Source organism: Diceros bicornis, chromosome X (assembly GCF_020826845.1).
Source record: "Diceros bicornis minor isolate mBicDic1 chromosome X, mDicBic1.mat.cur, whole genome shotgun sequence".
Taxonomy (NCBI): Eukaryota; Metazoa; Chordata; class Mammalia; order Perissodactyla; family Rhinocerotidae; genus Diceros; species Diceros bicornis.
In genome coordinates, this window is record NC_080781.1 from 6,367,041 (window position 1) to 6,379,537 (window position 12,497).

The 12,497-nt window shown below is 49.5% G+C and overlaps 1 protein-coding gene across 4 annotated transcripts in view; it reads right to left on the reverse strand.

The window, feature by feature from the left end:
* Positions 1 to 10,446, reverse strand: part of ANOS1 (anosmin 1) — a 187,822-nt gene extending 177,376 nt beyond the window's left edge. For 2 of the 4 annotated variants that reach the window (XM_058535399.1, XM_058535398.1), the window contains exon 1: positions 10,176 to 10,445. In XM_058535399.1, the coding sequence (XP_058391382.1) occupies positions 10,176 to 10,382 (207 nt within the window). In that variant the 5' untranslated portion in view covers positions 10,383 to 10,445. Of the gene's footprint in view, positions 1 to 10,175 lie in introns of all 4 variants that reach the window. The other 2 variants (XM_058535400.1, XM_058535397.1) reach the window with 2 other exon arrangements.
* Positions 10,447 to 12,497: the final 2,051 nt, after the last annotated feature.

The window sequence follows — 12,497 nt, forward strand, 5'->3', positions numbered from 1 at the left end:
ATGAGGCACACCGAGTTCTTGGAAGTCACTGTCACACACATACGAGCTACAATGACCACTTGCAAATACTTCATATGTGTCCCACCACCCTACAGAACAGCAATGGCAGCCAAGAATGCAGGTCAAGGCTGAAGTACGGAGGCTTGTGTTCTTCCCAGACAACAAACTCATCTTCTGTGACATCAAGGAGAACAGCTGGGACATTTCTGCAAGGATGTCAGAATGTCCCATTCCTGGGACGTTTCTGCAAGGATCACAATAATACTCTGCTCTTTTGTTAGACAAGTGGAAATGTTGGAAAATCAATTTGTAAGAGAAAAAAATACTCTTCATCTAAGCACTTATGATAATGTGTGATTATATATAGAGATTCAAAAGATGATTCATGATTATAATAGTTTCTTCACTTTAACAACTCTTTGCAACTATTTGCTTAAATGTCTGTCTCTCTCTGGTAGAAAATAATTCTCCTGAGAGCAAAAAGCACATCTGACTTCTGCTGGGTCCCCACAACCTAAGATACCTGAAAGATGATTATATGCGATGGATTCGTATTGATTGGAAGAAGGATTTGGGGGGAGAAATGCACAGGCGATGGTGTTGATGGACTGAGGGTTTCTAAGGCTCTTGCATCATACCAGCAACCTTTCAATCATCCACAACTGTGCCCTCTGTCACGCAGCGGTGCCTCCAGGAGCCAGTGAGAGATTGAGAAACGTAGGACTATCACCCCCCAAATTTCAAGATTCTGGATTATACCATAGTTGATATTGCCACTCTGTCCCCTCTTGTTGTTAACATCCTGAGAAGCAGGGTCGTGTAGTATAAATATTAGGGAATACGACAATTAGGGCTTGAGTTTCTGCTCTGCAGCCTTGGTTATCTCACTTCCAGACCTTCAGCTTTCCTATCTGTAAAAGAAAAATGACACTCCTGACCTCAGAGAGTTGCCGTGAAGGTCAAATAGATATTTCGTGTGAAGCTACTTTGTCAACACCAAGACACTACAACATGCAGCGCTAAATACCTTCTATCCTGTGGCCAACGATTCAGGAGAGTTTCGTACTTTGGGCCCACCCCTACTAATTCAGACTGGGGTCCTACCGCCAGCCAAAGCGGAATGGCAGGGAGATGGCGTGGGCAGCCTCCTTCTTCCACATTCTTAGTCCTCTGGAGCTCTTTCTTAGGGATGCTGGCAAGGATCTCCACAGAGATCAACTGAAGAGCGTTAGAGCTGCTGGTCGTGTAGCCTGAGGTTCAGCCGGATCAGCAAGAACAGGAAAAACTGGACACACTCCTCTAAGTGTGATGACCTGCTCTTAACTTGTCCCACAGAAAAACAGACTTGAGCTCTGTGACAGCTCTCACCAAGTTCCCACAGCCTGGCTGATAGATGAGGCGCTGACTCTGTATCTTGTCCATAGGAGCCACTGAGGGTCCCCAAGAGACAGACAAGATGGTTGCAAGACTCTGCGTTTACTCAAGTTGGTTGTTCTCTGTTGGAATAGCCCAGATCTTGAGGTTCAGCTCAAGTGCCATCTCTCCTAGAACACTCTCCCCCTCCTCTGAGATCTCACACAAATAAGTCTACATGAGCTCTCACTTGTGGGCTGAGTTGTCTGTTTACAAGTCTTAGCCCGGACGAGACTATAAATTCCTCATGAGCAGGGATTTTACAGTCTCATCTTTGAAACTGCAGCAATCTATCGATATTGGCTGAAATAAATGGAAGTAATTAAAGCAGTGTTTCTTTTTTTTTTAAGGGAGAAACAGATGCAGCATCTACAGCCTGTGATTTACATCAAAAGGGGCCATAAACAGGGGCCGGTCCAGTGGCATAGTGGTTACGTCCGTGCGCTCCGCTTTAGCGGCCCGGGGTTTGCAGGTTCAGATCCTGGGCATGGACCTACACACTGCTTATCAAGCCATGTTGTGGCGGCATCCCACATATAAAGTAGAGGAAGATGGGCACGGATGTTAGCTCAGGGCCAATCTTCCTCACACAAAAAAAAATGAGCCATGGAAGGAACACTCCTTCCATGTTCCTTTTCACTTAACTGGCTGTCGGGGATCACTACTTCTATCCAACCCACTCTACCATCAGGAAAACGCCTCCCCTCACCTATTTTAAAACCACGTGTGAAATCTTTTAAGAACAGAGAGGGGATTCTAGGTCCCACGAGATGTGGCTCCCTTGCATGCTTGCTGAGTAAACCTAAAGTTGGTTAATACTGGAATTAATTATCCTTGCCATCTCCCTAGACCCGCCACGCAGTACTGTGGTTAATGATGTCCCCTTACCCCACCTACTGTCTACCTACCATACAACTATTTCAAGCTTCCTTTAATAGTTTATATTTTTCACGTTTTGCTTAATTTTGGACAATGAAGGAGCATGATGTGCTTAAATATTGGGCTCAAGATGTGACATCTTTGCTGACATCATCTGGAGATACCAACTAAACTCAAATAACAGAATATGTTCTGACTCTGCTTCTTCATTTAGAAGGATTTTTTTAAACGTGTGTAAACTCTCAACATGTTTTTAAAGGGACAGTGGGAAAAAAGTCTGAGCTGAGAGTTGTGAAAGCTGGATTCTATTTTTACTTCTGTCTACTATGGGTATGTGCTTGCACGAGTCATTTCTATAAGCATCAAGTTGTCTAATCTGAAAAACAAAAGTGTTGAATGAATTAGATCAGGGAGCTCTGAAGTGGGGTGTCTGAAGCAGACACCTTCTGGGTTTTCCAGAAGCAGAGGCTGAAAAGAGGCTTTCTGGGTACGTGACACACTGCGGGGGAAGCTCTCACTGGAAGGGGGTAAGAAAGCAGGAAGCAGAGCTTACAGGGATGTAAGCAGGGAGCCAAGCAGAGCTCAGCTGGACCTGCGTGAGCCTGGTCCCACGCAATGCTTTGGAGCATAAATTGTACGGAAGAGTTAATCCGAGCAGGGGGCTGGCCTCCTAGATCCCCCAGCAGCGAGCCAATGGCCACGATTTGCCCTCATCGAGGAAGGAGGATACACTGTCTTGCTGACAACCATCGCTGAAGGTTAGTCTCTCCGAAGGAGCAGCTGTAAGCTATTAGCAGCTGATACAGGAGCCTGGGGTTGTCGGGGTGAGGGACAGAAGGTCACCAACAGCATCTACTGAGGAGGAATAGGTGTCTGTGACCTATTTTCAATATTTCAGAGAATCCAAAACAAAGGACACAGTTTCCTAAGATGATGGTGCGAAGATAACTAAAATGTCAAGAAGAAGAGTTTTATCAGTCTGCTCTGGTCACGCGGGAGACCTCATGCTGATCTGAAGCTTGATAGAGTCATGGATATCTTTGATTAATGCAAAGAGGAAAAACTAAGTTACACTTAATAAATGCCATATGTTGACAGACAACATGCTTTCAAAATACGGAGTCCAGGCTAAGTGAAATCGAAATGCTGAGAGGTGGCTGGCTGGGGAACTTTAAAGGACTGTGAGTTTAGACAAAGCAGCAAAGTGTAAGTTATGCGATAATCTGCACAAGGCCTTGCAATGGGGCATTTGCAATTTTCCCTGGTCCTGTTTTTCATATACAAAATGTCTTCTGATAATATGGATATGCTTCACTGATTGCTGTGCCCAACCCCCACCCTCCAAAGTGTACGAGAGCAGAACTCTGTAAAACAACACAAGTGATACATAGGAACTTCTCCATCTCTGAGTTCATACAAGCAATATCCACCAACAGGTTCGTAAGTTTCTCACTGAACCCTACAGTTGTATACCCATTCACTGAAACATACAACAGTAGGTTATACAATGAAATCCGGTGAATCCATTTCAAAGAAATATAGTAATTTCTTAATTTATGATTAAGTTTTTTAAAGGAGGAACACTTTCACCAACAACATTAACTTTTTTTTAAATTTTTTAATTTATTTATTTTTCCCCCAAAGCCCCAGTAGATAGTTGTATGTCATAGCTGCACATCCTTCCACTTGCTGTATGTGGGACGTGGCCTCAGCATGGCCAGAGAAGCAGCACGTCGGTGGGCGCCCGGGATCCGAACCCGGGCCGCCAGCAGCCCGGCGCGCGCACTTAACCGCTAAGCCACGGGGCCAGCCCAACATTAACTTTTTAACTTAGACCTCCAAACGCACGTACATGTATATATTACATATATAGACACATATAAATATATACAAAATATAAAAATATATTTAAATGTAAATATATATATTTCTCCTCTAATGATACAGTGCACAAAGAAACGAACAAGTCAATAAGTGTTTTCTAATGTGTTTTTAAAATGTTCCACAATAGTCACAATAAAATAGACCTTTAAATCACATTCAAGGAGAAAAACTGCTTCAAAAACTTGAAAATTTGCTATGAATAGCCTAATGTTTGGTTTGGGTCAAATTCATGAATTCTTAGAAACCCAGCCAGAGATCCAGTGACCCAGACCAGGAAATAGATCGGCCAAATTTGAGGATGGCCTTTCTTCCCAGGGACTCTCTCAAGGCCTGGCCATTCTGGCATACAACCTAGAACTCACTGCAGGGCAAATGACACATCAGGGCTGAGGATATTCACCACAAAATCACTCCTCCAAGAGCCTGTGAGCAGGGGGCTGAATGGTGGCCACTAAGGGTTTCGAGGCGCTAATTGTTTGTTTACTTTTCCTTGGAGGAGAGGCTGGTCCTCTAAGCAGAATGAGCTAATCACCAGCTTAGTTCTCTCCTTTGCCAAAACAAACAGCTTCCAATTACTGCTAGGAAAAGCCTGTGATCTCTAATCAGCTACCTAAGCGAGCCTATCAGTGGTGTTTTATAGGGTGAATAATGTCCCATTAAGCAAGAATCTCTTAACACTAATAAAATTCTAGAACCCTAGGGCCAAGGCTGCCAGCAACCTGCTACTTATCTTCCAACAAGATTCCATCCACTTTTTCCCTGAGTAGTCCCGAATTCCGGCAAAGAAATAGACACGCTGTCCCTCCTCTATTGCACATGGGCTACTATAAGTCCTCAAACCCTATTTTCTTGAGCTTCCTTTGAGAAAACACAGGCAGAGAAAGAAAGAGCAGGTTCCACGTCTGCTGATACTTAGTGGAATGACTCTATCTTGAAGGCTCCAAGATTCAGCTCCATTGTTGCAATCACGAGCAGAACCGGGCCGGCAGGCCGGGTCTCCACTAGAAATGTCCCAACTAGCATAAGAGAGGAAGTCACTCTCAAGGCAAATGAGATTCACCTAGAAAGAGACAGAGCTTATTGCAGGCACAGTCTCCCTCTTTTCTCTCTTCTTTAATCTTCTAGTGAAGTTGAGAAAACAAGTGTGGAGAAGGTTACGGCCAAGTGAGCACAGGTCACCATCGTATCCTTGAACACTAGGGACAGCCCTCTGAAGAACAGCCATTCGAAGGCTTAAAGCCTTGATATACAAAAAGCCAAACCAGGGCCAGCTTCATGGATGTCAGACCACTGCACACGGCCCATGCGCAGAAGGGGATCCACACCTGGGGCTTAATGGTCTTCCATCGCCATATTGAAATTTGTAATGATTTTTATCCTTTAGTCTGTATTTTGTATGTGAAGTCTGATGGAAGTCTGGAGGCTTGGAGCGCCGGATCACACATGATGCTGCCTCCCACCCCGCCAGGAAAGGTTCTCGGCTGCCCCTCCCTTGCCCCCCGACACCTCAGTCCTCATTCAACCTCTCTCTCCTCACTCTTCTCCCACAAATCACTGTCACACTCTGTCCCCCGCAGGGACCTGGATGTGGGTGCAAGGAGGGTCAGGGTTGAGCATGCATGCCCTGAAGGGTCCCGTAATATAGTGGTGGCTATCCTAACCGCATGCTGGTAGCACCATGCTGTGTTTGGTGGTGGCCAGCCAGAGCCCAAGACTCCACAGGAACAAGCCTATAGCCCATCCCTGATGCAGGTACCAGTCGCATCCAGCGAGGAGGTTGCAGTACACTTAGGAGTTGCCCATCTGCTATGGGTTGAGCAGTAGGAGGGGGAGACCCCTGGCTCAACTTCCTGAGGATCCATCTAGAACACAGTGCAGTGCATTGGTCCAGCAGCTGGCAGAATAGGAGACCAGGCATGTGTTACGCCTGAGCAAGCATGGGTGCACACTAGACCCCAGGTACTTGTGAAGATCTACACCTGTACATGTGTCCTACAAAATCCCCTTGGGGGGCGCCCATCGGGCACACCCCACATTGAGCACTTAGTGAGGGCGTCCTCTCTTCCTCCTTCCCACCTTCCTGAGTCTGGCCTCTGCTTGTCCTTCCAGCCACCTCAAGGCACCCTCCAGGGAAGAGCCAGGAAATCCAAATTGTGTAATGCTGGCGATTCCCCATACAAGTGAAATGCTCTGACATTCGAGTGTAACACTGGCCCTGCACTACACAAAGATGAGCAGTACAGTCTATACTAGTAACTTAATTTTTAAATTTTTCTTTACTGAGAACAGCATTGAAAAGCAAATTTAAAACACCATGGCAAGTCAAGAGAGAAAAGACACAGAAGGAAAAAATTTTATATTTTAGTTCCTTTAACACTTTTTTTCTTGCTCTTGGAATAATGGACTGCACATTTTCATTTTGTGCTGGGTCCTGAAAATTAGGTAGTCAGTCCTGAAGTAAATTAACCAACCAACCAATGAAATCCTAAAAATAAAAACAAACCCAAAAACCAGTAGCTGTCCCAGGTCGGAACCCAGCTGTACCGTTTATGAGCTGTATGACCAACCTACCTCCTCAGCACCTTGTCTCCTTATCAATTACGGGAGGATACAGACAGTACCTTCTCCATAGGATGCTTGTGGGGATTACACGAGATAGCCTTGTAAGACACCCAGAACAGTGTCTGGTAGTTCGTAATCTCCCAGTTAGTGTTAGTTCCTTTATGACCATCAGTTTCATCATCCCCAACATGTTTTAGGATCTCCACCCTGCTGGGCAGGTACTGGTCTCCCACTGGACACAGGAGAGACTGGGAGCTCTGGAAGGTGATTCGCCCAAGCTCCCCATCTGCTAAATGGTAACGCCTGGAGGCAGAGCAGACCTGCCTGGCCCCAGAGCCCCCTCCCCTGCTCCAGAGCCCCCTCCCCTGCTCCATCCCCCACAGCTCAGAGCTCATCTTCATTCTGCTGATACAAGGGTGTCCTTCCCAGCTACCTCCGCTGGCAGGATTTTAACCACATGCATATATGATATGTGTGAACTTGAAATGGCCATGTGCCAAATGCCCTGCATGCGGCATCACGGAGCTGGAGACTGGTCCCCTGGGAGGTGCCAGCACGCACTGCCTGTTTTCATGAATGAGGGGCAGCATTCAGCAGTGAAGTGATGCAGTGTAGAATCCATCTCCCTTTCAGTATGAAATTCTAAGCTCTTCTAGGTCAGCAGCTGTGCCAGAGAAGTCACGCCTCCCCCGTCACCATTCCCACCTCCTCCGTGCATCAGTATTGGGTCCCTTGTGCTTTCAGGCATGGTTGACAGGTGACCCGGCCCTGCAGACGTGGAGACACCAGGTGCGCACCATCTACTCACAGCCCTCCAGCCTAGTTGCTGCAGGACTGGGGGGCGTTGGTAAGTGCACCGAATCTCGGTGAAGACCATTGGATTCCAGCCTCTTCTGCAGGCCTGCTACTGCAGGTCATTGCCCCTGGCAGCTCCGAGTCTCTGTCTACACCATGAGTGCAGAGGGTGGGTTCTTCCTAGCCAAGGCCTGGCAGTTTTCACACCTGAAAGTCCACACAGTTGGCTGGCCTCCAGGCTGGTGACAAGCCTTCTCCCAGCCTTACAAAGATGCCTAGAACTGTGCGAGAGAGGTTGGAAATGGCAACTGCTCCAGAAACAGCCTTCTGCTGGGGCTTATTTGCACAAGTAGGTGGGGTGGGGTGGGTGGGGGGTGACCCTGACAGAAGCAGCTCTTCCAGAAGCTTCCTCTAGCCCCGCCTTCCCTACCCATTAATAAATACCACATGCAGTGTAATGAGTTGCCTGCCGCCAGATTCCTCCACCTCCTCCCAATTATTTAAAAGGGGGGAGGGATAGGGAAGCTTGAGGTTTTATAAGGAGAGTGTGCTGCTGTCTTTTCAAATCTTAAGAAAGCTTAATCCCTACAATTTAGATAAATCAGGCATTATCAGGTTAGAGTAAAACCTCCAAGAATGGCTTTGCACTTGATTGCGAAAGCAGCAGTTACTAAGTCCTAACTGAGTAATTTGCAGCTTATTTCACCCCAGCTAATTAAAATGTAATCAGGATTGTCTGGCAATGTGTATTCTGTCAGCAGTTTTTCTTCGGAAGAGAAATCATGCCAAGAGACCACAAGAAAAGCCTTTCACGGGAATTGGCTTGATCTAAACTGCTTCTTTAGCCGCCGAAACTGTAAAACAAATAAATTACAGCAACTGACAATTCAGTAAAAAAAAAAAGAAAGAAAAGATACTCTTTCTCCCCGGGAATGGGCTGCTCTTTTGGGTTTGTTTTCTGTTGTTGTTTAAACAATAGTGTGGCATCTTCTCAGGAGAGCGACTTGCAAGGCAGGGCAAAGCGATTTGCAAACTAGGTGGCTGGGGAGGAGCCCTCTCCAGCATGTCCGCGTAATTTCACCGCAGGAGACGAGTACTCGGTTTTCGCTTTCCCTGAAGACCTAGGAGGACCGCAGAGCGTGCCAACTTCTCTGAAGCCCACTAGATGTTGCTTCTTCGACTAGGAACAAACAAAACCACACACTCACGCAAACTTGGCGAGCTGGTTCAATCTCTGAAGATCCCAACTTTGCTTTCTCGTTGTGCCATTCGGCGCGAGGTTTCATTAGCTCTCACGACAGGATGAACACCCGGAGGGCGACGGAGATTTGCCCCAACTCCACGGTCATTACAATCGCCTCCTCTCGCAGCTTGATTCCCAAGACCCCCTGGTGAGGGGAGGCCCACTTTACCCCGCCCAGACGAGAGGGACGCCCAGTTTATTTCTTAAGGGCAGAGGGCTCGGCTTAGCACCCCGCCAAGGAGCTCCAAGTCTCCTTCTGGCCTCCGCAGTTTTCTCTGGGGCGAGAAGTTGGGATCTTGGAACAGGTGAGCAGCTAGGCATAGAAGCGAGAAGGCGAGGGAGAGAACGGTGGCAGACGAGAGAAATAAGACGTTTGCTTGAACGATTTCAGAGCGCGCGCGCTGGGACCGGCTGGGAAAGGCAGCTGCCGGACGGAACTCCGCCGAGTCCCGGAGCGGCTCTCGTGCGCCCACCCGCCACCCGGGTCCCTACGCAAGTCCGCGGGGGTCCTCGCCTCTGTGGACCCCCTCCACAGGCGCCAAGTGTGCTTTTTCCCGAACCTCCTACACACCCTTGCTCACACACACACACACACACAAGCTTCACCATCCAGCTGAAAGACTCTACAAGGGCTGGGGGCAGATGTTGACCCCGGGACTCTTCTCGGAGCATCCAAACACCGCCTAAGACCCGTATCCCTTGCATCTCTTCCCTTACTCTCCACGCTGTTCATTGGCAAGACCTTGAGGCTTTAGGGTTCCGAATTGCGGCGCGCACAGCCACCCTGCCCCCGCCCCAACACACTCCAGAACACACGACTTGCCCCAAGTGATCTGCCTAGGACTCGAATTGTGGGCCGCGAGCTCCGGGCTCGCCGAGTGTGAAAGGCTCAATAGGGACAAAAGTGTCGGCCCGCGGGCACCTGCGGGTCTGGGCACCTCGCGCGGGTCCCCGGGCGCAGCCGCGCGCGTCTCCCGGCCTCGCTCGCAGTGCCGGCGCCGCCGAGGGCCCCAGAGCGCCCGGGAGTTTGCGGGACTCGCCATCAGCCCGGAGTCCCGCGCGCAGAAGTCCCGGGAAACTAACAAATCCACACAACCACCCTTGGAGTCCACAAAACTGCTCTCCCTCCCCAAAGAAATCGCCTTTCGTTTTCCGCTGGGAAGAAGGGGAGTTGGGGAGAGATGCTGCAGGCTTCTTTTTCCTTTCGGGGACAGGGAGGAGGTGGGAAAGGAGGGTTAGAGCACCCCGATGGTAAAATCCACGCCGAGCGAAAGCCGGATCTGCCGGTCGAGCTGGGCAAGAAGTTTGGGCGCCGAGGCTGGGAGGCGCGCGCGCCGTGCGCCCCGCGGCGCAGCCCGCAGCGCCGGGGAGGACCCCGGGCGGGCGGCGGTTCCCGTACCTGGACGTGCTGGAAGAAGGCGGAGATGCGCGTGATCTGCAGGCTGAGGCACCTGGAGGCGCAGCGGGCGCGCTGGACGCTCCCGGCCGACAGCGACTCGTCCAGCCGCCGTGCAGCCGCCGCGCCGGGGCTGGCCGCCAGGCAGCCCCCGGAGGCCGCCAGCCAGAGGCAGAGGGTCAGGGCCGCGCCGGGCGCCCCGGGCACCATGGCTGCGGGTCGGGGGCGCGGGCGCCGGGCGCTGGCCGAGGCTCCCAGCTCCGCGCCGGGGCCGCACTGCCGGGGACCTCGCGGCCGCCGCAACTCTGCTGGAAAGTTCAATCATTCAACTCCAGCCCCCCGCCCTCCCCGCCGACCTCCCTCCCGGCTCGGCCTCGAGGGGTGGGGTGAGGGTGACAGACGGCCGCGCCATTGGCTGGAAGGAAAGTGAGTGACAGGGGGGCCGGGCGGAGGGCCGTGGGCAGGTCCAAGGGGCTCCCGGGCCCGGTAGTCAAAGGGAGGGCGGGTCCCCACGCCGCGCCTGTCTCCTGGTGGTCCGACGCCCAGCCCACGCCGGCACCCCTACGGACTGCATTCGCTCCCTCTCGCCCGCACCTCGCCCCATCATCCAGGTAAACGTCAGGTGTGAGCCAGCCCGGGGCTGGGATGTGAGGTGCTGTCTTGGGAAGGAGGGCCTCGGGACCCCCAAAGGGCGTCAGAACTGCCTAAGGAAGGACCGAGCGCCCTAAAGTTGTAGGCTGGATCCCCAGTTTCTATCCCCGGTCCCAGCTTCGCTCATACTTTAGCATATTTGAATTTCCTTTTTCCCAAGTAGCGGAAAGAAGCTAAGTAACAGAACTGAAATGGCTATGAGGCAGGACAGAGGCCAGGCAGGGACATTCGGCTGACATTTTCCTCCTCCTTCTCTCCCTCCCCATTCCTTCTCTCCTTCCTTCTTTTCATCTTATTATCTGGGATATCTTCTTATTATCTTATTATCTCTGAGTACTTAGCTAGTAACATTTGTTAATTAGACCCACGCACGTTGCTTCCTCAGGTGTCTATTTTTCTAGGAAGCACTGTGAGTTATTGAAAACAGAAATCTTTCCTAAACTCTTTCTGTCCCTTGTATGTGCCCCATGCCTCTTGATTCAGCCTTCGGAGCAGTGAAATTGCCAGCCCGTCGTCTCTTGTACTCTTTTCCAATGCTCTTTCTGCACACATGTTCTCCTCCACAGTGGAGGCCACGCCAAAGAAAGAGACACCTCTGCATTTCTACGACACCATCTGTAATAAAGCTTTATGCTCCCCTGAGCTCCACTGGGAGGTGACAGTGCTCCAGCCCTGCTGCTGGTAGGAGACCCCAGAGAGGGCTGGGATGTGGTCATGAAGACTGTGCTTCCGGCATGGGGATATTTATGTAACACAGTCCAGTCCAAAAGACTCAAGCACACTCACACTTGGATGAGGAACAACTAACTGGTAGTCCTGTGCACTGACACCTCCACATTCTCATACAGAACAGCACTCACACATTCCAAAACATCGCACCGCCATACGCACACAACCAAGCACAGCAGAGTGGCTAGATGCACTCAATCTGCTCGGAAATCCATCACAAAGCTTGACCCCTCTTTGCGTACAGTCGATGGCTCTTTCCAATTTCCAGCCCGCTCTCCCCAGTCTTTTGCACACTTTCTACTCTGCGATTTTGGGATCTTCCTGTTAAATTATAATAACAACCATCTACAGTTATCCTATTATACCTATGATTCTTTTTCAAGTACCTCATCTTATGTATATATTTCTTCACCTAGGTAAGACAGCAAGGCCAATAGATTTAATTTCTTAATGTGTTTCTCCATGAATTAAAAAAATCAGAGTTGTCTTGTTCAAAGGTTCTGTAGGCAGAGCCGGCTTCATGGGTGTGCAACCTGTACACTTATACAGAGCCCCATCTTAGAAGGATCCACACTTGGTTTAGTGTTCATCTGTTACCATCTTGATTTTAATTTTGAACAAGTTTCAAATTATGTAGCCAGCCGGATCTGTAGGTTTTAGCGTGACAATTCTACATGTGAGCCGGAAACATAAAAAATTTAGGGATGAGCTCAGTAATTTGGTTAAAAGATACTCAGAATTGCAAACGGAAGTCTTTTCTAAGAATGTTAAACATACTTAATATTGACTAAGAGGCAAGAAGCTACTCGTTGTGACCCCAATGGGAAGGTGTACAAAGCCTTGTGTCAATGAGTGACATCTGAATCCAGGGATTGTCTTCTGAGTGTTATCACTTTCATTTGGGAATTACTAAAAACATTTCCAAAAGCTGTAGTGGATCCTTCC